The sequence below is a fragment of the Nyctibius grandis genome, chromosome 6 (genome assembly GCF_013368605.1).
Source record: "Nyctibius grandis isolate bNycGra1 chromosome 6, bNycGra1.pri, whole genome shotgun sequence".
Classification (NCBI taxonomy): domain Eukaryota; kingdom Metazoa; phylum Chordata; class Aves; order Nyctibiiformes; family Nyctibiidae; genus Nyctibius; species Nyctibius grandis.
The window spans coordinates 26,055,014-26,078,559 of NC_090663.1; the positions used below are offsets into that span (position 1 = coordinate 26,055,014).

A 23,546-nucleotide genomic window follows, 5' to 3' on the forward strand; every position below is an offset into this window, starting at 1 on the left:
ACATTAATGAGGTCACCCCTCAGTCTCCTCTTCTCCAAGCTAAAGAGACCCAGCTCCCTCAGCCTCTCCTCATAAGGGAGATGTTCCACTCCCTTAATCATCTTCGTGGCTCTGCGCTGAACTCTCTCTAGCAGTTCCCTGTTCTTCTTGAACTGAGGGGCCCAGAACTGGACACAATATTCCAGATGTGGCCTCACCAGGGCAGAGTAGAGGGGGAGGAGAACCTCTCTTGACCTGCTAACCACACCCCTTCTAATACAGCCCAGGATGCCATTGGCCTTCTTGGCCACAAGGGCACATTGCTGGCTCATGGTCATCCTGCTGTCCACTAGGACCCCCAGGTCCCTTTCCCCTACACTGCTCTCCAACAGGTCTGGCCACAACTTGCACTCATACATGGGGTTGTTCTTGCCCAGATGCAGGACTCTACACTTGCCCTTGTTATATTTCATTAAATTTCTCCCCGCCCAACTCTCCAGCCTGTCTAGGTCCCTCTGAATGGCTGCGCAGCCTTCCTGTGTGTCAGCCACTCCTCCCAGTTTTGTGTCATCAGCGAACTTGCTGACAGTGCACTCTATTCCCTCATCCAAGTCATTAATGAATATATTGAATAGTACTGGTCCCAGTACCGACCCTTGAGGGACTCTGCTAGACACAGGCCTCCAACTGGACTCTGTCCCATTGACCACCACTCTCTGGCTTGTTTCCTTCAGCCAGTTCACAATCCACCTCACTATCCGATCATCCAGACCACACTTCCTCAGTTTAGCTGCGAGGATGCTGTGGGAGACCGTGTCAAACGCTTTACTGAAATCGAGATAGACCACATCCACAGCTTTACCATCATCTATCCACCAGGTTACGTCCTCATAAAAGGCTATCAAGTTGGTTAAGCATGACTTCCCCTTGGTGAAGCCATGTTGACTGCCCCTAATGATCCCCCTGTCCTTGATGTGCCTAGAGACAGCACACAAGGCTTAAATCATAAGACTATCCACTAAATAGCATCAAAGGTTAAGAAATTCCACTTACATGATTTATCACCATTCTCCAAGTAAGAGGAGAAACAGTGAATTAGTAACAAAATATCACAAATAACTGGTTTTCATAGTCCAGCACCAGGACTGAAATTAAAATAGGGTGTGGGAGCTATCTTTGTTTAACTAAAACTGTTTTTGCTGTATGAATGGCTGAATTTAAAGACCTTCAAATATTGATCATCAGACAACCTAAATATACATTCTCTTTACTACTGCTGAAGAGTAAAAAAGCTGGAAGAGTCAACTGTAATTTGAGTGGCCGTTACTGCCTCAGTTTCTGCCATGAGATCTTATATATAATCATGTGTTTAAAATTCAGATGTCTCCCAATAGCAGTGCTTGTGTAGTGACTGTTTCAGTAAGAATGTAGCTTACCTAATTGCTTCTACAATAAATTCTTGTACAGACCACTCTATAACTGCAAACCCTTATACCATGTAGTACTTCATATTTTTACAAAAGGTTATTGTTTTGCATATTTCATTCATGTTTACAGAGAAGACCAATATAAATTTTTTATCTCTAAGGCTTGAAATTGTTTCAACAACCCATTAAAAAAATCAGAATAGTTTGTCTCCTATTGAATATGTTTTAGACAAATGTATTTTCTAAACTAGTGTCTTCTTTCAAATATGGATAGACAATTTATACAGATAGCATATATTAACTGAAGCAGGAGTTAGATACATATTTTTTTGACAAAAAAAACCCCGAAACCAAACAGTTTGCTTATGGCAAAAAACATGAATATAGACCAGTTCTTGTCATGTCTTCTAAAACTCTGTATAACATTGTGTTGTAGTAACTTCTCGTAAGCTCTACAACATTCAGTGAAAAGCATATTCTGATAACAGGTCCATTTATTATTATCTATTTCACACACAAAGGTTACTTTTTTAAAATCGGGTCTTCTTTTACCTTTATTCAAACTAATGTCTTTTTTCATAACTCACGTCTGTACATCACTAATTGATTTAGTCTGAAGTAATCTAAGCAAATGCCTATTTTGGAAAAGATCCAGAGCTGATGAATCCAGCTGTACTGTGGTTAGGGGAACAATATGGATTCACACCAAGAAGTTGGTCTATGCAATACTATACAGTAAATACATAATAATACATTTTTGCCCATCTTATTTTTTTTCCTTAAACATCCCAAAAATTTTGGGTAGGAAGATGACATTTTTCACTTCCTGTACATGAAAGTATATGTTCTTTCAGAGTTCCCTTTTTACTAGGAATAATTTGGGAAAATTTGGAAGTGCTGGACCATCAGAAATGGTAAATAGGTTAATGATTCACACAGCTTTTTGCGTTAGCTGTGCAGTACACTTTCAGTGTGATCAAGCGAACTATAATGAGTCAAAAGGAGCTTTCCTTTTGAATGTAATAATTACCGCTTGTTTCAGCTTATATGTTTGATTAAAGACATTTTATATCTTTCGTTGTTATTTTAACGTTTATACAGTGCTTTACATCTTCAAAGCACTCTGCTGACATTACCTTAGTTCTTGCAATGCTTAGATGCAACTTTCAGCATGCTTTTATATCACAGTCCCATTTTAATTGCTAGTTAAAGGTGCATTAATTATATTTGTAATGGGCCATAAAAAGGAATGTTCTGTAGGAAAGCCACTGCACCAACAATTTGTGTAGTACATTTCTTAAACTGTAAAATATTTGGTGTATGTGATACTTCAGATTTAGCCCAGTACTGAACTCTGCTAATGAGGGTTTCAGGCCTGTCCTCCCCTAGCACAGCACGAAGCGAACTAGGATCAGTAAGAGAATGTCAGTGCTGTTCCTCCACTTGTTTTCATTGCTGTCCTAGTGAGACTTTTTTCCTGAACTTGCTGGGTGAAATGGAAATCATTACAAATACTATCATTGAGGTATCAATGCTCAGATTTCATCCACTGGAGACAATGAACAGCACAGGAGCCCTGACAGGCACTGACCCTGCTTCCTCCTCAGTTGCCTCCAGGAGCATGTGGTCGTGAGCCCCAGCGAAAACAGTGCTGCCTGCTTTCATGGGGGTACTCTTGAGGACAGTGCTTTTTCCCCATGAACTCCATATAATCAATTTTTTATGCTGCAGTTAAGTTTAGTGAGCTCATGTTTTTCTCCTAAGCTTTCTTGTCAACTCCCAGTGTCAAACAGTTTCAGTCATTAGTTACTTGAACTTTTAGCTGTTAGTGCTTTTCCTTTACATTTCTTCCCGTTATATAAACACACCCCAGAAAACATTGCAAGTTTCTTTAAAAGTCTATTGTTAATAAATATTTTTGCTAATCACAAAATTAGATTCGTAGATTCCTGTGTTGCTGAAAGCTACGTATAATTCAAATACATCATCCAGAGTGCATAACAGCTTGGACCTGTCCCACCTATTTCATAGAATCATAGAATGGTTTGGGTTGAAAGGGACCTTAAAGATCATCTAGTTCCAACCCCCCTGCCACAGGCAGAGACACCTTTCCGCTAGAATTGATGATTTGATGTCTCTGAACAACAAATGAAATATGGTTGTCAGAAAATGGTGTCAAGTGACCTACAGCATTTAATGTTAGCTTGCAATGAAAACACTTCCTCATTGTTGGTGACTACATAATTATGAATTCACAATTAAGCCTGATTTCATAGATACCGATCGTTTACAGCCACTAAAGTGAGAAATTGCTCAGAGCTCCTGAAATTTAAGTCACTGCTACATAACTGAGTTACATAACCTCCCTTAAAGGTGCACGGCGTACACTGGCATCTCTTGGCAATCCTTGCCCGTAGTTACAGGAGAGCCACTCCTTTCTGTCACCTAGTAACTTTTTAATAGTCAACATCAACTCAGAATTTCTGAACCAGAGTTTGATTTGTCTGTGTGTGTGGAACATAGTACTTTTTTAAATGCTATTTAAGCTACAAACACTAAACAGTCTAGTAGTCTGAACCAAGGACAACCCCTTGGGAAAGTGTTCAAGCAGAAAAAAAATTGTAGAAGTATATTCTGAACATAAAATGGAAATGGCTGAAGGTAAGATTACACCTGCAGGAAAATCGGGCCAACTCCTGGAAAAAATCTGGCACCTGAACTTGCTAGCGAGAGATGTGCTTCTGAAAAGTGATCTGGATAATGACGGTATATTGGAGTACGTGCTTAGACTGACCTCTTTAACAAAAGAGCTGAGCAGATCTCTTAGCCAGCAGCTGGAGAACATCACAGAAAGTATTCAAGACACCTGCCACTTGCTGAGTGCTCTCCATGACAAACACAAGGAATTGACTGCAAGACCAGGCAAGTATGGAGAAACCTGTAAACAGAATGGACTGGGTATATTGGATGCTAAGTTCTGCCATGTGATGATGCTGTGGGAACTTACTTTTCATTTGTTAGTATTTCAGTATTTGGTCATTTTTTAGACCAAATTAATTAATATTTCAATAGTTGTGTCATACTGGTTTTGAATCTATTACATGAGATTCAATATGTGACTCATAAATCTCATTATGTGAGGAAAAAAGTATATATATAAAATAAAACTAACTAAACAGAATTGTTTCAAAGTTTTATGTATATTATACTTCGGTGGGTTTATCTTGGCCAGACACCAGATGCCCACCCAGCAACTTACTCCCCCTCCTCAACAGGACAGAGGGAGAAAATAAGATGGAAAAGCTCAAGGGTCAATATAAAGACAGGGAAATCACTTACCATCACGGGGAAAACATATTTGACTTAGGGAAAAAATTAATTTAACTTATTGCCAATTGAAATAGACTTGGATAGTGAGAAACAAAGGCAAAAAATTAAAACAACACCTTTCCCCACCCCTCCTTTTTTCCAGGCTCACCTTCACTCCTTCATTCCCAACTCCTCTGCCTCCTCCCCTCCTGGGGAGCACAGGGGAATGAGGGTAGCAGTCCGTCCATAACAGTTCCCCTCTGCCACTCCTTCCTCCTCACACTTTTCCATGCTTCACCGTGGGTCCTTTGCATGGCCCACAATTCCTGTCAGGAAAAGCTGGGCCCTCCACAGGCTGCAGTTCCTCCAGGGAATATCTACCTGCTCCATTGTGGAGTCCTCCACAGGCTGCAGAGTGGGTGTCTGCTCCAGCCTGGTCTCCTGTGGGCTGCAAGGGAATATCTGCTCCATGCCTGGAGCGCCTCCTCTGCTCCTTCTTCTCCAGCCTTGGTGTTCACAGGGCTATTTCTCACACCTTTTTTTTTTTCTTCACTCCTCACTGTTCTCTGGTGTTCTTGCCCTTTCTTAAATATCATTTAACAGTGGCAGCACCAGCTTCACTGACAGGCTCAGATGCAGCTCCTGTGGAGTCGACGGGAACCGTCTGTGTCCGGCACTGGGGCAGCCCTGGCCTCTCCTCATGGAGGCCGCCCTGCAGCCCCTCACACCAGCACCTCAGCAAGTAAACCCAATATGTACAGTCTACAGTCCTCTACAAGTAACAACATAGTTAAAAAGATGACAGTAAAATTAAGAAAGAATTCTGCCATCTCAGTTCACAACTAAACACATGGAATTTAATGCCTTGCATTTTTAATAACGATGTGGATATAATAACGGCGTTATTTATTGTGAGGACCAAATCCAGATTTTATTTCTGAAAAAAATGCAGGATCATTTTGTGATGAATGAAACAACTCTTTTTCCTCAGAAACAAGATCTTAACAAACGTGCATCAAAGTAGAAAACTAACATTTCTGCTTTAATAATGGTCTAACGGCATGAGGCATAGGCAGAGAAAGAGAGAGATTCCAGGCAGAAATCTTTAGCTATGCCTGCATTTATGAGTCTTTATTCTACAGGTTTATAAAGTGTCCGCAATTATAAAAGACCATTTTTATAAAAAGAACCTGCTTCCAGGCTCCCAGATCAAGCTAACTTTGCCCTGTTGGCCTCATGGCCTACGTGATATTTTTTTTTCCAGATTTCTAAGAATTCACTGTCGTTGTCCTTCCTAAAAGCTACTTTTCCTTATCTGACGCTTTCCCATAAAACAGTCAGCAAAAAGGGTTGAAGACAGTTGCATATGAACTGCCACTGTATTCCAAAGCCATGTTATCAAATATCAGAAAAGCACAGAAAGCAAAGTGTTAGAAAAGCGATGGTGGTGGGGGGGTAACACAAAAGAAGCCTTATTTCGAAGTTAACCTTGTAACAGAATGCAAAAAGTGTCTTTTCATGTGACCCAGTTGGGTAGTGTAAAATTACAAAGCCGTGTCTTTGCTTGGCTTTAAGCACTGCAGTGTTAGAAAAGTCACATTCACAGCATAGGAAAATGCCATTGTTTCAAATGACCCTGTTATCTTCAAAATTGATTTTAGGGAATTTTAAAGAGCTGTATGATTTGTTTGGGTGTTTGGTTTTTTTTTTGGTTTTGTTTAAAGAACTCAAAATTCAGGGAAGAAATAAGTTAATTTTGGCCATTTTGCCGAAGCTTGAACTTTGCCTTATAGTGAGACTGGGAAATGGTCTTTTACAACCTCTTAGGCAAACGAAGCTGTGTAAGCTATGATATTTCCAATCCTTTTGTTTTATTTCTCAGCCCTATTAAACTATTTAGAAGTTCTTCTTCACTATTGTAAAAGTGCCCCTGGAAAAACAGCAGTACCTTGGTACAAACTTATTTTTCCCTTTGAACTGCCAGTCAAAAAAATATATTAAAAATGTGTTTGCTTTGCTTCTTCCCCCCTACAATATAGTCAAGATCCAATAACAAGTCATATGGGAACTGAGAAAGTATTGCAAAGGAATAATTTTTAGACTGAGTTCAACTAGAAAAAAAACTTTATTCTGAACTGTACTCTTTGTAGGTTTAAATTAATCAGACGCAAATAGAGATGAAAGTGAAAAGCCTGTCTAGGTCATATAACATCACACATTGATGTGTGATGACATTCTTACTCAATAAAATGATTTTCCAAGTTGAAAACCTTGATTTACCTCATATGACGTTATTGAGAAAAGTGAATGTAAGCCAGTGGTTTCACATAAGACTTGTATCAGCCCTTTCTGTTGTCCTTCCCTTGTGTATCTCTGTCCATTGTAAGTGGAGACCACACTATACTGTGTTTCATTCTGTATGATTTTCTTATTTGTATTGACTTTCACTGGATTTAACCTGCAAAACAAAGCTTTCCAGGATCTCATGCAGCAAACAGAAATAAGCAAGAATTTTTCCGAGAGGTTTGCAATATACCTAACTAATGAAGACACAGTTGCAGTTGTGAAGATTGACAGCATAAGGTGGGGGGAGAGCTGAAAGTAGTACATCTGAAACCCTTGGAGAGAATGTCTGGAAGTATTTCTAAGAAAAGTTGTAAGATAAGAAAAATGAGGGATTGTAAAATAATTAGGTTAAAGATAAAATCTTACATGAATGCAAAGCACACATAATGATTGTGTGCTTTTTGTGCATCCTGCTTCATCAAGTATTTTTAGTTGTATGCAAGAGCAACCTCCACCATTCCCATAACTGGATGCTACAAACTGCTGAACTTCAGTATTGTATATGTGTTGGTGGTTTTGTGTTATCCTCTATTCTCCATAGCAAAAATGGAGCCCATGTAGAACAGCTTTGTTAGAGACCCATGCATTAGAATATTGAAGGATTCAATTTTAGGAAATACATATAATTCATGTTTAGTTTTAAAGCTCTTCCCAAATTGATTTGACTATTATTTACCAATTCCATGCTTTAGACTGATTGTTATTAAGAATTTAGCTAGTGTCTGATCATTAGAAATGTGTTCATTACAGTTGCCACAGTAGTACTTTGACAAATACACAGTTGTACTTGGACAAGTACACAAATGTACTTGTCTGTATTCATTTCTTCAGAAATTCACTCAAATTGAATAGCAATAAATCAAAAAATATTAAATGGAAGCCAGGAAATACATGGTGCTTTGTGTATTGAATGTCACTGTGGAAATAACTGGAATTCATTAGGTATGTGTAGAAGAGTTTTCACATTTTTGGCTAGCTTTCATAGCAAAATTCAATTGGTTACCTATTTTTTTCCTCAGAGTACAATGGAATTATAGATTGTCTGCAGAAAGTGAAGGATTGTTTGATAAATACAGTCTCACACCTTCAAGAGGCAGAAAATAAACTTTATGCTACTAGCTGCAGACAAGATGATGATTCTCAGATCCAGACTGCTCAACATGCTTCTAGAGAAACGGATGTGTGTTGTTCTGAAGGAGAAGCAACAGAGTCTGTGCAAGCATCTTCTAGTCCCAGTCAGCAATCCCAAAGAACTCCTTCCCTGAATAAGATGGAAAGTCAGAATGTTCATCAAATCCAGCCAAGTGAAACTAAAACTGTGGAAAAAGACATTGTTGCATCAGTAGCTGAAAATGTATCTGCTCAAGAACAGGATGTTAGCAGAGAACCTCCAATGGAAAAGGAAGATAGTGAACACAGACTACTAATGAGCTCTGTTGCAGAGAAAAACGATTGCAATGGAAAGGGTAAACCTAATGGAGGTAGCTCTGTTACTGAAAAGTCTCCAGAACTGGCTTTTCAAGATGCTCGTACGAGCAGTGGAGAAGGCATTCTATCTGGGACATTGAAAGACATTCCTAACAGAACTGTCACCAATCTTTCTGAACAGAAAAAAAATGCAGTAGTCAAAAAATCTTCAAAAGGAGTAGAAAGTGAAGCACATAGACTAACAGAGCAAATGGAAGACAGTAAAATGGAAACATATCATGAGATTTGCAGGAATGACCTAATTACCTTCACATCTTCAGCACAAACGTGATCTCACTGCTGTGAATCCTTCTAGGAATCATTCAGAAGTACAAAAATCTAGGCACTGGATGAACAAAGAGTAAGCACATATTATTCTTTTTAGGAGTAGATGTACATAAATATTGCTTATTAGTATACATATAAACATCTGTGGGCTCAGAAACTCAATATGCATGTATTGAACAGCTGCTGGACATGCACATAATAGCAGTTTACAACTTCAGCATGCTCAGTGAAGATCTTCCATTTGGTCTAAAGTAAACTGCAACTTCCTATTTGATTGCATAAATTATTTTATGCCAGAGAGGGACTGAGTCACAGCCAGTAAAGTCAGTAATTCCCTAATTGTTGGAAATCAGTAGGAAAGGATCCCAATTAGTCAGTTTTATAATAATTTGTAAGCTGTTCTGAAACAAGCTAAACATAAAAATTTTCATGATTTGTCGATCTATTAATAAACATATATTTTTATGAATGATCTGCTTATGCTACAATGTAGCACATCATTATAGTAAAGTATTTAATTAAAAATACAAGACACCACCCCACCCAAAATATAAAGAATAAATTTTTATATTCTTTTTCTCCAGATTTCTTGTGGAGGGAAGTGGTAAGAATGAACGTGAAGTAGCTTGTTTTATTAAAGCCCCTGCAACTGCTCTGGAGAATCTGAAGTGTAAGATAGTCAATGACACTAGTTCCTTGGTGGTGGATGATTCTGAGGAGCTGGTCAGCAATGTCATCAGTATTGAATACTCTGATTATGAGAAAATAATCCCTTTCCCTATCAACATTGCAATCCCATTTACTTCATGCTTCAGAGGAAATTATCGGGAGATCATGGTGAAGGTGACTGATGTGAACTTTGAATCAAAATACTTAACTCCTATTTCTTTGGAGGGATACCAAGGAAACCATAAGGTTGGTAACCCCTCATCTAAACATTGTAAAAACATCATTCCAGGTTCCCAGTCAAGCCTCTGTGGAGTTATACAAGTAAAGTTTTCATTATTAAGCCATATTGCCCACTATATGGGGTTAAATTGAACTTTTCTTCCTGCTTTCTCAAGAACTAATTCTATTTGAAACCTAGTATTTAACAATGTCTTTTTTTTTCACTCATAATGTTAAGGTAAGTGTTTGATCCCACAATACTAATAATTGAGTAATGCTTCATGATTTTTGTAAATAAGTGTAATATGTTGCATTATATGATAAAAGTAAAAACTTAAGGAGAATTATTTTGCAGTCAGATCACAGAGAAGTAACACAATTCTGTGTATATAAGTCTAAACTCCATCTCAAAGAAACACAGGATTGTTCTTTTTTCTAACTGCAGAAGAATTGTATTGGGCCAGATTCATCATCCAGTTTAGGAGCTTAGTTCATTTCACCTCGATCATACACTGGAATATTAATGACCTCACATGATGACTAGAGATCACCAGATAACTGGGCATCCAGGTGGCAATAATATTTAATTTATTTTCATTTCACACCTTGCTCTATAAATAATGATGGCTTCTCAAAATGCTAATCTGCTGCAGAACACAGCTTCCTTTCCCTCCAATGTACTCTAACCCCACATTTTCTTTATGCAGGAAACATTTGCGGAAGTGAAAATTTATCAGCTGGGTGTTTTTTCTGTGTTGTCATGCTTAAAGAAAGAAACATTTACTGTTCCGAAGGTAGGACTCTCACAAAAGCTGGGCGTGGATTCTAGAATCTCTTTCTATTACCACCCAGAAACATTCAGTTCTCCAGCACCCATGCAGTTAAAGGTGAGCTTGAAATATGCAATACTTGTTCCATAAGTCTGTTATCTGATCAGTTCTGAAGCAAGGATGCCAATAATGTTAAAGGTCAATCTGTTCCATTATTAGAAGTGAAAAGTGGTTGCAGCTCCACATCCTGTATACACAGCAAATGGTTTCCTGTCAACTTTCTTAAAACCACTTATGTGGTACTTACTGTCAGTAATCAGTGATATCTCTAGCTAAAAAGAAGAACCATCTACCTTTGTCTGATATACTTCAGAAAATACAGTTGTTTTCAATAAGCGTTAACTCCAAACTTCAACTGCTTGGCCTAGTGTTTAAGTTAATGGAGCAATCTTTCTCACCTGACCTTCATCATTTGTACCAGTCAGTGGAACAGAAGGTTTTGTCACCTCTTAGGCTGAGAATAATCTCAAAATTTGCTTCAGTTATAATGTGTTTTCTCCCTTCCCTCATGAAAACATTGATTCTGAGGTACAGAGAAGCTAAAATTAACAGTGAAAAAAAAAAAGATTTGAAAAATCTTAGAAAATTGTCAAACTCTGAGGGAGATCAGGAGCTTCAAAACTTGAACTCAAAGCAGGAACAAAACAAAATATTTTAGTCAGTAAAGGTTTCATGTTTTTATGACTTGCAAGCACTTGGTTGTGCGTTGTATAAAGTGCTGATACATTGGTAGGGTTGTTCCTGGGTTATAGAGAGGAGCCTAAAGCTTCTGTGATAGTCTAATCCAATTCCAAGAGATAAATCAATTTGTAAAAAAACAGGCATGTAAGAGAAAGTTTATTCATTTGTAAATTAATTGTACAATTGCTTTCCATATTTAGGTTCAGCCAATTGAACCATCATTGGTTTCAATGTTGAAAGCAAGACACGATATGTACCACTCAGTGGTGTCTACTAGTGCACTGGTTTATGTCCAGCATCCTTCAGCCCAACCATTTAACAGCTCAGTCACTATTACTCTACCCTGTCCTCCAAACCCAGAAAAAAAAAGGCAAGGAGATGAGACAGAACACGCGAGAGCCATTAATGCTACAGTAAAGAGGGTTGCTATGGCATACCATCCTCGGTAAGAACAACTTCACTACAAATTCAGCATTTTCAAAACATCAAAATGAATTAATTTTAACAGTTGCTGATTAATAATTTATTTTTGTATTAAAAATGTGTTAGTTCCTTAATACAGTCTGCTATACCTAGAAACTTTGTTAGAAACACTAGAGCAAATCCCCACAATGCTCATGTTATGGCTTCACCATGAAAATTCATATAGCATTTGATGTATAAATATTCTGACCACTATATTTCTAGCAGAAGTAAGGATGAAAAATGCATGTTCTTTTTCAGCAATAAATGTTCAGCCATTTTCACCAAAGCCAAACATTAAGCATAGAGAATAACGACGTCTCAAAGCTGCTGTGATCATTACTTTACCAGTCAGTGGTTTGGCTACCCTGGCCTTTGCATTTTCTGATCTCTACTTCTATGCATTCCAATGGCTACCTGAGTCATAATTTCTGACACAGTGATTTGGAGTAGGTCAGTTTTGTGGTAACTGCTGCATTAAATAAAGGCCTATATTTTTTCCAAAGCACTCACTACAAAATTTCTAAAACTTAGACCTTTTGGAATGCCTTAAAAAAGCATTAAAACATGGGGACTCCTAAAAAATGTCTAAATTTCAGTTGTTAACTGGCAGTTCAACAAAATTTATCCATCATGCACATGAGGATATGGATGAAACTTTTCGGTGGATAAAAGGCCAAAGCTGACCTCATCTATTTTGACAGTCGGCAAAATAAATGCTGTTTTTACCATCTCACACAGGAAAAAAATCAATCTGAACTTATAATTTGATTGTTGTCCTTCCAGTTCTGCTACCATGGGCAACTCCAGGTTCAGAAAGGCTTACTGGGATTCCTTGGTAGGGACTAGCTCAGGACAAGAGTCAGCTTTGAAATACTTCTACTTTAGGTCATTAAAGAGTTAGCTTATTCCCACTGTGCTAAACATTATCTTTTTCAAAATTCATCTACATGCCAAGATTATGGTTATATTGAAAATAAGCAAGGTACAGATGGAGAAGGCAGACAATATTCTAGCTTTCCATTTCTGAAAATCTTCTCAGATCATGTTTTAAAGAGCTTACACTCACACCAGTCTCTTAGACTATATATCCATCTTTATCACAAACTCCAGATTTGGGAAGGATGCCTGACTGACAGTTTATAGGAGATTCAAGTTTCATTTCCTGTACCAGAAGCATTTCCTTGTGTGGCAGTACCCTCGTGGCATCTATCTATTCTTAATAACAGTCTAAATGGCAGTTTAGATTCTCAGTCAAAGCACATCCATGAAAAGACTGTGGTTTGATTGCTTATTTCTATATAAATTCCTTAGAAATTGATGTCAACATTTTCCTGTATTTGCACATAGGCTGAGGCTGTATGCTTGAGAAATGCTTAGCTGTCCTGTCTGGAGTATTTTCTTTTTTGGATTGTACACAGAGTGTGCATTTGAGGTGAATGGGTTATTCACATTCAGTTTTAAAAAACTGATGAGGAGAGGTGTGTGTGAGAGGACAGTTATGGGCTTCTGTAAAAAAACCTCATGTTTCATTGATTAAGATAAATTAGCCAGAGCATGTCATGTCACAGTTGCTTGATTCTAAGTGTGATATCAAAGTAATCACCTGATTTGAAGAGAAGCTACTTTTATTTTCTCTGTTGAAAGAATTAATGGATAGCAGTCATGTCTTATTTTCTAAATTCCTTTGTGTTTATTGAATAATATTTGCTTCTGGAAGAAAAAGTGGGTTCTGGTTTTTTTCAGTTATCTATTTCTAGAGAATCTAAACCTTGATGAATGACTCAAAACCAATCCATAATTACTGTGCATGACATTAAATTATAGATTAAACTAGATTAATTTAGATAGAAACCTTATTTTTCCTTTTTTCCCCCTTTTCTGGAGAATTGAAAAAAAAACTCTTAAGAATTATATCACTTATGTACTCTGGAATATAGTTCCATATGTAGATTTTCAGCAAGGTGGGAAAAACACATGTAGTCATCAAGGAAAGCAGAAGGGAAAGCAGAGCTGCAAATACAAGTTTAGTCTTTCTGCAGGATCTATTTTATTATATTTTTTCCTATAATTCCTTGGCTTTCCAGGGCTGTGAGTGCTTCTGTGAGAAAAAATGGGAAGAATCTCAGTGATATGTTGAAATTATTAGGTCACAGAAACAAAGAAGAGGGGTGGAAGGTGTTTGATGATGTTATTATCCAGAATGTACAGAATGGGCTTGTATCATTTGAACTAAATGAGCATTTAGAAAGGTAATGTATGAATAATTTAATAAAATTTTATTTACTAAAATATTTACTTCCAAGTATACGGATGAATGGAAATTGGTAGCGTTAAGAAATCATCTACTATTTATTAACTTGCCAGCATCTCTTTATTCCGCTTTGCAGTATAAGATCATTTAGATTTGTTGTTCGTAATTACAGAAAATACAATTTTGTTTAAATATTTTTCATCTATAGACTGTACACAATGTAATATATACAAAGTTTGAAACAGGAAATGCAGATATTAATTTGAAAATGTGATTTAGCTGTCTAACTACAATCATAATATTTTTTAGAATTTCTTATTAGGAAATATTATCTTATTTTCACCTAAAATCCGTATGTCTTTGAATTCATAGATAGAGAGTCAATATACTCTACAATACAGAAGCAGGCAAATTTCTACCTTTTCATGTGTTGGAAACGAGAATGAAAAGGAGGTAGCAAAAGGTCCATTGGAGACTGAGCCCTATATTATTTTGCACAATAAATTGTTAGCAGTTGAAAAAGTGATTTAAGATAGAGCTATTTATTTTTTGTCTTTTTTTTTAACACAGCTTTGTTGTCATTCGCCTTTCGTTGCTCTTGGAAAACTCGTATCTTCTCCTCTTTGCTCAGGCTCTGGAAGAAGCTGTTTGTAGCACAATGGCTAATGTGATACTGTATCAGAAAAGAGAAAACCCATACAAAACAGTAGTTTTGCTATCTGCGTCCAAAGAATTGACCCGGGAACTTCAAAATCTCCATGAAGAGGGCTACTTTGGTCCCCCAGAACCTACACAGCAGTTCTCATTAAGAGAAGGAGAGCAGATTCATTTTAGATTTAGAGGCAATATTTTTGCTTCAGGTAAGATAATTCATGTATCTGGGTGAACGTTATCAATCACCTCAGCTGTTCATAAATAGTGTATGTGAACATCAGTAGATTGTGGTTAGTCAGAGCACATGTAGTTATTTCAGTGTTTTATTTCTCGTAAATGATAAGCGCATGGAAATGCATGGAACTACATGGGAAACTGCTCTAGCTGAAAAATAAGATGTACTAGATGAACAAGCTCCTGAGCAACCTGCTCTAGATGACACTGCTTTGAGCAGGGGGGTTGGACAAGATGATCTTCAGAGATCTCTTCCAATCTCTGCCATTCTGTGAAAACTGGTCCCTTGGAAACTGTTGGTATCTTATCTTTTATTTCAAAAGGACAGGATTCAATCAATGGGGTTTTAATATAAAGAACTTCTGATAGGAATTAAACAGATTTCAAACAAAAAAGAATAGTCTGCTCTTCTGTCTGTGTAAATTCACTTAAAATGAGAAAGATTAAACACTGAAATCCAAGGCAAAATGTTGCTTTTTGTGAGTTGCACTATGAATTGAGGTGGTGAGATAGATTTGTTATGCCATTTCCCTTAGCAGCCTCACCACTTATTTCTTATGCCAACAATTCAGGGGCTAAGACAGCTAACTATGAAGACATTTCAACTGCTGAAGCATGCTGGCAGGAAGGTTTGAACCTCAAATGTTGAATATGAAGTAATAACAATGATAAAGAACAACCAAATGTTATGTGATTAGCTCTTTTTTACTCACCCTAATGAATTATTTTAGATGTCACACATCTAAATACAGCACAAAAAAAAAATTTTTTTCTATGGACTGCAGAGAATGGAAAAGATTTTGGAAAAGTCTACAGGCTGATTTTTCATTCACAAAGAAAACCCAGGCTGGAGCTCCTAATTAAAGAAGTGGATGAATTTGGTAACCACAGCTCACCTCATTACAAAGGAACAACAGTGTTTTATAAAATTACCAGAGAGATGATAACCAAGGAATGGGAACAACCCTTGCCATGTGGTGAATATCAACACCAGTCTCCTCTGTGTAAATTAGCACTAATGTTACCAAAGGTGGGTTTCTCACTTGATAATGTTAGAGATCTTTCCCTTTTCCCCTTACCACATATTTATTAAGCAAAAGGATCTTGGTATGATTTTGAGTTACAGATACACACAGGAGTCACTGATGAAGCAGTTCTGATCCATCAGCAACGTACAAACACCCTCATAATTTCTCTTAGCAGGTGGGAGGGACACTTACCCAAGCATGAGCACGGAAAAAAATGTTTAGCAGAAGTTTTTCACCCATTTGCTCTCCCCAAATGGTACGGCCCTGAGAAATAATTACTTAGGTTTTAGTTATATACTTCTTGTATCCTTGTCTTGGGAGTGCAGAATTGCAAATTGTAGGAGCAGTAAGTGGTTCGTGTGACCTATCTTTCTCCTGTCAGATGATTCTCCTATTATGCCTGATAAGCTTCTGCAATACAGCCATGTGGGCAATTGTCTCCATCTCTGGCGAAAGCTATTCCTACATAAATTAATCTTTAATGTTCCTGCAATGAAATCTCATTATAATCTTTTCAAGGAGCCTAGGTATCAGTGCCCTATATTGTAAAAAATGCTACTGCTAGACTACAGCTATCAAATTTGCATACATTTTATTATCAAAATATGTACAGTAACACTTGGTCTAAATCTCTGGTGACAAGCAGTAGCATCTCTCTCTTGTTGAATTTAATTGACTTCACTCTTCCTTAAGATATCACCTGCAAATACATCTTTTATTTCATAAGCATACCTCTCAATTTCTCTTTCAACCTCACTCTCCCAAGTAAAAAGTAAGACCAGTTAAGTGCAGATTTTAAATGGACATCTCTTTTAGTGACAAGCTCCATATAAAATGTAAGTTTTCTGTTGAGAATCACACGCTTTCAAACACTTTGCTTTTCCACAGGGCTAGCATTCCATGTGCAGTATTCACAGAGAGGGAAATACAAAACCTTGAGGTCGAGTGGGATGATTAAAAAAAAAAGAAAAAAAAAAATCTGTGTCAGACCCTAGGCATCAGTTAGTTTTCTTCCTCCACCCGCCTAGCTTCCATCCTGTTCCACTTTATTTAATCTTACTGCATAATAAGAATAAGACTTAAAGGATTGACCTGCATTTGTATTAAACCACAAAGGTAATTATGAAGTGTCTTAGATTTGGGTTGGCATGTATGATCTACTGCTATACATATTAGTCCTTTTGTTTTTTCAAAACAAGTATTTCTGACTACCCCTTTTCTCCTACTAAATTTAAGGTTACATTTCCTCTTTCTCCACGTGGCTGAGATCTTGAAGTCTGGTCAGTTTGTATAAGTGTGTAAGAATGTATAATATACGTGAGTACACAGTAGGATGCAGGCAGCCTACTCATTTAAATGTAAATAAACGGAACTGTACAACATGATCATTGCTGGTAAATTAGAAATTGGAAATGATGCCAAACCTCAGGAATGGTGATAGCCTTTGAGAATATTTTCTCTAAGTCTATTTTTTTAGTAGTGGCTCTTCTTTCAACAGAATCAATTCAAGCACAGAGGACCCAAGTCTGATGCACAAAAAGTCTGCTTAGAGAGACAGTTATATCACTTCAGAAATCAGTGTTGCAGCATCTCACAAATAATTTTTCTTTTGCCTCTGGAGGTGCATTTCAAAGGAGTCAGAATCTTCATTAAATGCAAATATTAGGCCAAAAAAAGTGATCAAAATGCTTGAAAACATTACACGATTTGTATTTTCTGTCTTACACACAATGAAATACTTCTCTATAGAATGAAGAATAGCATCAAAAGAACATCTTCCCTTATGTTGCAAGTCATCTTAGTACACAAAATGTTATACTTTGCTATAGTTGGTGAACCCTCCTACTTTTTGATCTATCTTCCATCCATCCAGTGTAATAATTTAAAATTGATAATGCCTTAAGTCAGGTTTTTTAATAGAGAAGAAATACTTACTAATTTAGCTAGTTCAGTTATCTTTTTTGAAAAATGATAAAAGCTGATTATTTGACTTTAGTGAATAATTAGTAAATTAAATACAACATATACATACATAAATACAATACATACTATTGGTATATAGGTACACAAAGCAAATAGGAATTTCACCCGCACCACTGTCTAGTGGTATGTAACATTCATGAACACAAAGTTATAATGTTGTTCACTGTTTTGCTCTTTATACCTTCTTCCACACAAATAAATCTTGAGTTCGATACTGAACAAACTCACAGAAATTTTAAAAGCAAAAAAACCTCTCTTTTGACTTTTTTGCTGGCTGAAAGATAGGAAAAAAAGAGTAGGAAAAAGTGGATGATTTTCTCAAGGGAAGATAATTACTAGTAAAGTCCCACACAGATCCATGCTAACATAGTCAGAGTACTAAAGCTGTCTGGGAAGAATCACAGAATATGATGATACTGAGCAACTACAAAATAAACTAGATAATTTAGATGTCAATAAGTGTTTTGTTGGGGGGGAAGTACGTATCTGATTTTATACTGATAGACTCCACATTACCTATTACAACTCAAAAAACAAAAATCTTTGGTCATTTTTCTCTCTGAAAACTTCCAGAGCACCCAGCAGCAAATAGAAAGGTAAGCAGAATGTTCCAAATTATTAAAGAACAGAAACGAAAACACGATTATGCCATATACCTTTGAGATATCCACATCATGACTGCACTCTGCGGTTCTGGTCACAGAACTCAGAAAGAGGATTTGGAAGAAGAGGAAAGAAAGAAGGTGATCATAAACATGGAGTGGTTCTAGGTAGAGAGAAAATACATTGATGATAACACTTCAGGCAGTTTCAACGGAAGTTGAAATATTGTATATGCTTACGAATATTAAGGAGGAACTGAAAAAGGAATGATTATGTCCCCTTTCACAGGATATCAGAACAGTGATATTGGTAAGTGGCAGGTGTAACCGGTAATATAAAAGAACACACTTTTTTACATACAAAAATAATCAAAAGGTGAACTCATTTTCACAGGATATTTGCAGCAGTTAAAAATGTGTTTGAGCTAGAAATGGAATTGAGTGGAAGAGAGAGAGAACCATATATTAAAGATGATGATCCAGGTGCAATTAAATGCCAGAACAATAAAAAGGAAATTCTAATTACTTACCGTATCTTATTATGTGTTCTAAAATTATTAACAGTGATGACAGCACTGACAGTAAAAATTAACATAAGAACTTTTATCGTGTTTTTAGTATCCATGATCTAATCAACGTGTTTGAATCAGTTGTACCTTCACATTTAGGTGGGCTTTCTAATGAATAAAAGAAATAGAAGGAAATAGTTAAAATTGGATGAGAAAACACAGTTATGGAGAAATTCAATGCACTAATTATACAAACTACACCAGCCATCTGTCAAATGCAACTGCTATTTACCACTTCGTTAAAGTACAAGTCTTGTGTGAATGTTCATATAATATGAATTGAGACTGGCACTGTACATAATTAGTTATATGCTGATGCTATTAATATATTTTGCGAAAGCACCTAGAACTATCTGGCCACATTCGTGTGCACAGACATACACTTGAGCAATGATCCTTCAATTTTGCTAGTTTCTATCACATGTATACTACTACAGTACAGCAATTAAGTTGCCACAAATCTTGCAAACATATCAAAACATAATGCTCAGTGTTCATATCTGACCTATTGATAATGTTGGGTAGTTTATAGTATTGCTCACACTAACACAGCTGCTTACAGAATTCCAGTTGTCACAGTAAGGGTCTCGTGTCTTAATTGTGAATTAGTTGACTTTAAGTTATAGAGTTGTTGATGGACTTCTCACTCCCCAGTATGCTGGGGCAACCTTTCATGGTTTTGGAATAAAGTCCCCAAAATAGAGGTAAATGCAGGGAAGGAACAGCAAAGACTATTTACATTTCTACTACTTTGTTGAGTTAATAAATATTTTCATTTTAGTTTAAACATGTTAGCAGATTAGTTTTAATACACATGAGATCACAGACAGTGTTGCCAGTAACAGAAATTTTCTCAGCAAAATGAAATTAAGTTTTAGCTTTTTTTTTTTTTTTCCAGATGATAAAGTTAGAACCATCCACAATGCCTGATTTTAGTTGTGACAAAGACAGAAGGAATCTTTTTAAGACAACCACTCTGACTACATTTTTCAATCATTTCTGTAAAATTCCTACCTAAATTTCTCTGAATTGTGGAGAGAAGACAGTAACTATATAGATTATAAGACATTTTTATATGTATGTGCCCACATTATCCACTCTCTTACAAATATTTTTCTGAGAGTGGTGAAAGCAGTGGTTGTTTACTTTGTATGCAACCATTCACATCAGTTTGTAGTTTAACCATGCTACATTTGTACAGAAGTAAGCTGATCTTCACTAACAATTCCTATTTATGAAGCTTTTGTTTTCTCAGCATTAGAAAACACTGGTCGGTCAAACCTGTTATTTTCAACACAAGTTAAATATGGTGGATTAGATTCTGATGTCAAGTATGTGTGTGCTTATCAGTCATATTTCTGCTGATTTCAAAGCAGTTGTATTAATGTGAAACTGGGCTAAAGAGTTTAAAAGGTTAATTTCTCCTTTTCTGTCTCTCCTGTTTGATATGCTACTAGAGTCTGGTTGTGTCTGAGAGGTCCATTTGACAGAGCACTTCAGTATTACTGGCTGAAATTAGAATGCTTTGCAAAAAGAGATTGTTGTAATACATACAAGCATTATCAAATTACTATTGTGCTGCAGTTTTACGTCTAATGACTGTCTAACAGCAAAATAGCATGTGGTTCTTTGCTTCAAAAAGGCAGTTGCTTAGCTAATTGAAGGGCCTTCCACACTAGAAAACTGCTTTCACTGCTAAAAGTATTTTAGTTATGCTGTCAACCAGAACAGTGGGGCCACATGCCAGTGCTGCTGAACCGTGGGTAAATGTAGTGCTTCAACACAGATATTTGATCTTTAAAGGCAGATTTAATGTTTTAGATCTAATGCATTGTATATTATTACACTATTTCTAGACAATACTCATATTCAATTCCTATCAATTTTACTAGTATTTTAACATTAAGTAGCATAAGTGGTTCAGATTAAAGTCAATGCATGGGTAATTGAGTTCATCTACAGTAACTCTGAAAACTCATACAGACCTCTGAGGTGCTAAATTCTCATTAATGAATTAAAATATGTTTAAATATAAATGCATAATTAAACGAAGCCAAAGGAAGCTGAGTCTTGGAAGAAAAACAATGCCCCCTTCTGGAAGAGCTTTATATTCCCTTTATTTTGAGGGCTTTTTTTAGCCATGTTACGCCATCTTCACACTAAGGCACAGAACTGCTGTAGAAGCACGCAAGACGAGGCAGATTCAGATCTCAAGATGAGTACAGCACAGGATGGTTTTGCACTGCCAAGCAGTGCATACTGTGTGCATCCTGTGCACACTGAAACTCCCTACCAAGATGACAGAGTACAGGCCTGATGAAAAGTTGTTTAATTCACAGGTGAATATGTAACCTGGATGCGTAGCTCAGTGCATATGAAACACTCCAAATGTTGAACAATATATAAAGTCTGTATTAGAAAACTATTTAAGATAAGCTCAGCAAGGCTCTGGCTCAGTATGCCCAGCAGGAAAAGCAGAGTAATTTATCCAGTCAGAGTTTCGTGCTCTTAATTCACAAATGGAAAAAAAGAAACTCAGTGAATAAACCTGGAGCAAGTCTCACAGGGAAAGCTGTGCATAGACAGCCAGGTAATACAATTGAATGTGTGTGACAAAAGTAACATGGGCACTAAAAGAGGACAATTACAACTTTTAACAAAAAAAGAGCTGAACTTCACTTGATACAAGTTAATCTCTTCTTGTGCTCAGTGCTTATGTAAGTAATTTCTTGTTCTATATGGAGTAGGAAACAACACTAAAGTCCACAAGACTTTCCTCTTTCTCAGTCATAGAGAAAAAGGACAAAGTGTTTTTTTCTTTCTCTCCAGTGTTCAGTGGAAGAAAGAGGAAGAATTCTGTACTTTTTAATGGAACTTGTCTTTTGAATTCTGATGATTTTTAGTGATTTATAATTAAAAGTTGAACTATGTAAAATGAATAACTATAGCTACATAGTATGATTTCTAGACCTAACAATAGCTACTACATACCTAGAAACTGTTATTTTCCTTCAAACAGTATGGTATGCACACAGTTGTAATAAGAACACAGAGACAGCAAGGCGAAGTTAAAGCAGTATTCAAAATTAGAATCCATTTCATGTACGAAGGAAGGTTCTATACAGATTTTCTATACACCTAGTTTCTGTACACCATCATGACATAATGCTACTGATCAAACACTTGTAAAATTGCATAAATTATAAACATTTTAATAAGATCCAATAAACATCTATTTGGTATAAACAGACTTAGTTTCATTATTTTAATAGCTCTATACTGATTTATACCTGCTGATGGTGTTAACTGGTTTTCAATAATGACACGAGTCCTCTGTGTAGATAGAATCAATCTTAAATGCTGATTTAGTGCAACCCACTCCCATATCCTACACCTCATCCTGTACTCATTTAGTCATTTCTCTTTCCTCAACACATTTTCTTTGATAGCATGAAAAGTTGACCAACCGTCCACGAAGCACAAAAGGAATTTCTTCTGATTCATCAGGTAAGAACACATACATAATATACTAATATCAATATAAATAATAGTTGTATTTGCTATTTACTTTTTTTTAAATGCCGAGATTTGTTCCAGCTTTAACTGACATGTTAAAATGCCATATTCAGGAACCAAAGTAGTTAACATGTTAAAAGATATTCAAAGAAAAGAAAACCTGATCTGTTTACCAGGAAATGGAAAAGCTCTTGTAAGATAATGTTGTGGTGCTTGAACAGCATATAATTTTCTGCATAAGCAGATTCAGTTTGTACTGGAAAGCTCCAGTACAACTGATGTATCAGTTATAGGAAATGCACAAACCCTTTTATTTTATTGTTAGCTTTCCCCATGCAGTTCCAAAAATTATAGATCTTTGCTGAATCTGCTCTTGACTAAATTCACTTCACGTTGCAGTGCAGTTACCAAAAATTGCATTAGAAATAAGAAGTGATGATGTTTCCACTTAAGTAAAAACAAACCATATTTAGTTGGGGAGTTCACCCACTGAGCCTCCAGCTTTAGAAAGCTTTTCAAAAGAAAGAAAAGATTTACACAGCAGAAGAACAACGCTCTTAATTTACTAATTTTTGCCCTTCAGAGGCCCTATGGGACAACTTGCTATATTGGCTTGCAGAAGAGCTTGCAGAAGATAATACATCGTTGCTTGCTTTACGCTTACCTGTTCGGCAGAGTGTACTTCAGCTTGTTAGGCTGAAGTGCCCTGATAATTTAACACACCAGACCTATGAGCTGCTTTGCTGCTGGAAAAAGACCCTTCCAAGGTCGGCTGATAAACAGCAGCTCCTGTCTCGCTATTTGCGCAAGAGTGGCAGAAATGATCTTTCAGAAGAACTTCGTTTTAAGTGGCAAAATAAAGTGTTCGCTTGACAGAATCACCGGCAACTAACAGCCAAATTTCTCTTCTTTCTTGTTGAAAGGCATGAATATTTCCATGATATCTTTGGATGAACAAGTGACAGGGATACCAGTCAGGGATCAGAGTCTTTTGCAACCTAATTAATAAAGCAAAGTATAATAGCAATG

At 36.7% G+C, this 23,546-nt stretch overlaps 1 protein-coding gene across 1 annotated transcript; it reads left to right on the forward strand.

Annotated features, from left to right (window-relative positions):
- The first annotated feature begins 4,057 nt into the window (after positions 1-4,057).
- On the forward strand, positions 4,058-23,390 carry DTHD1 (death domain containing 1). Its single transcript, XM_068403223.1, is given in 11 exon segments — positions 4,058-4,328; positions 8,081-8,816; positions 8,818-8,889; positions 9,401-9,731; positions 10,412-10,591; positions 11,416-11,660; positions 13,765-13,929; positions 14,502-14,791; positions 15,605-15,849; positions 22,451-22,508; positions 23,101-23,390. Coding segments are annotated over 11 exon segments (2,883 nt in total).
- The last annotated feature ends 156 nt before the right edge of the window (positions 23,391-23,546 follow it).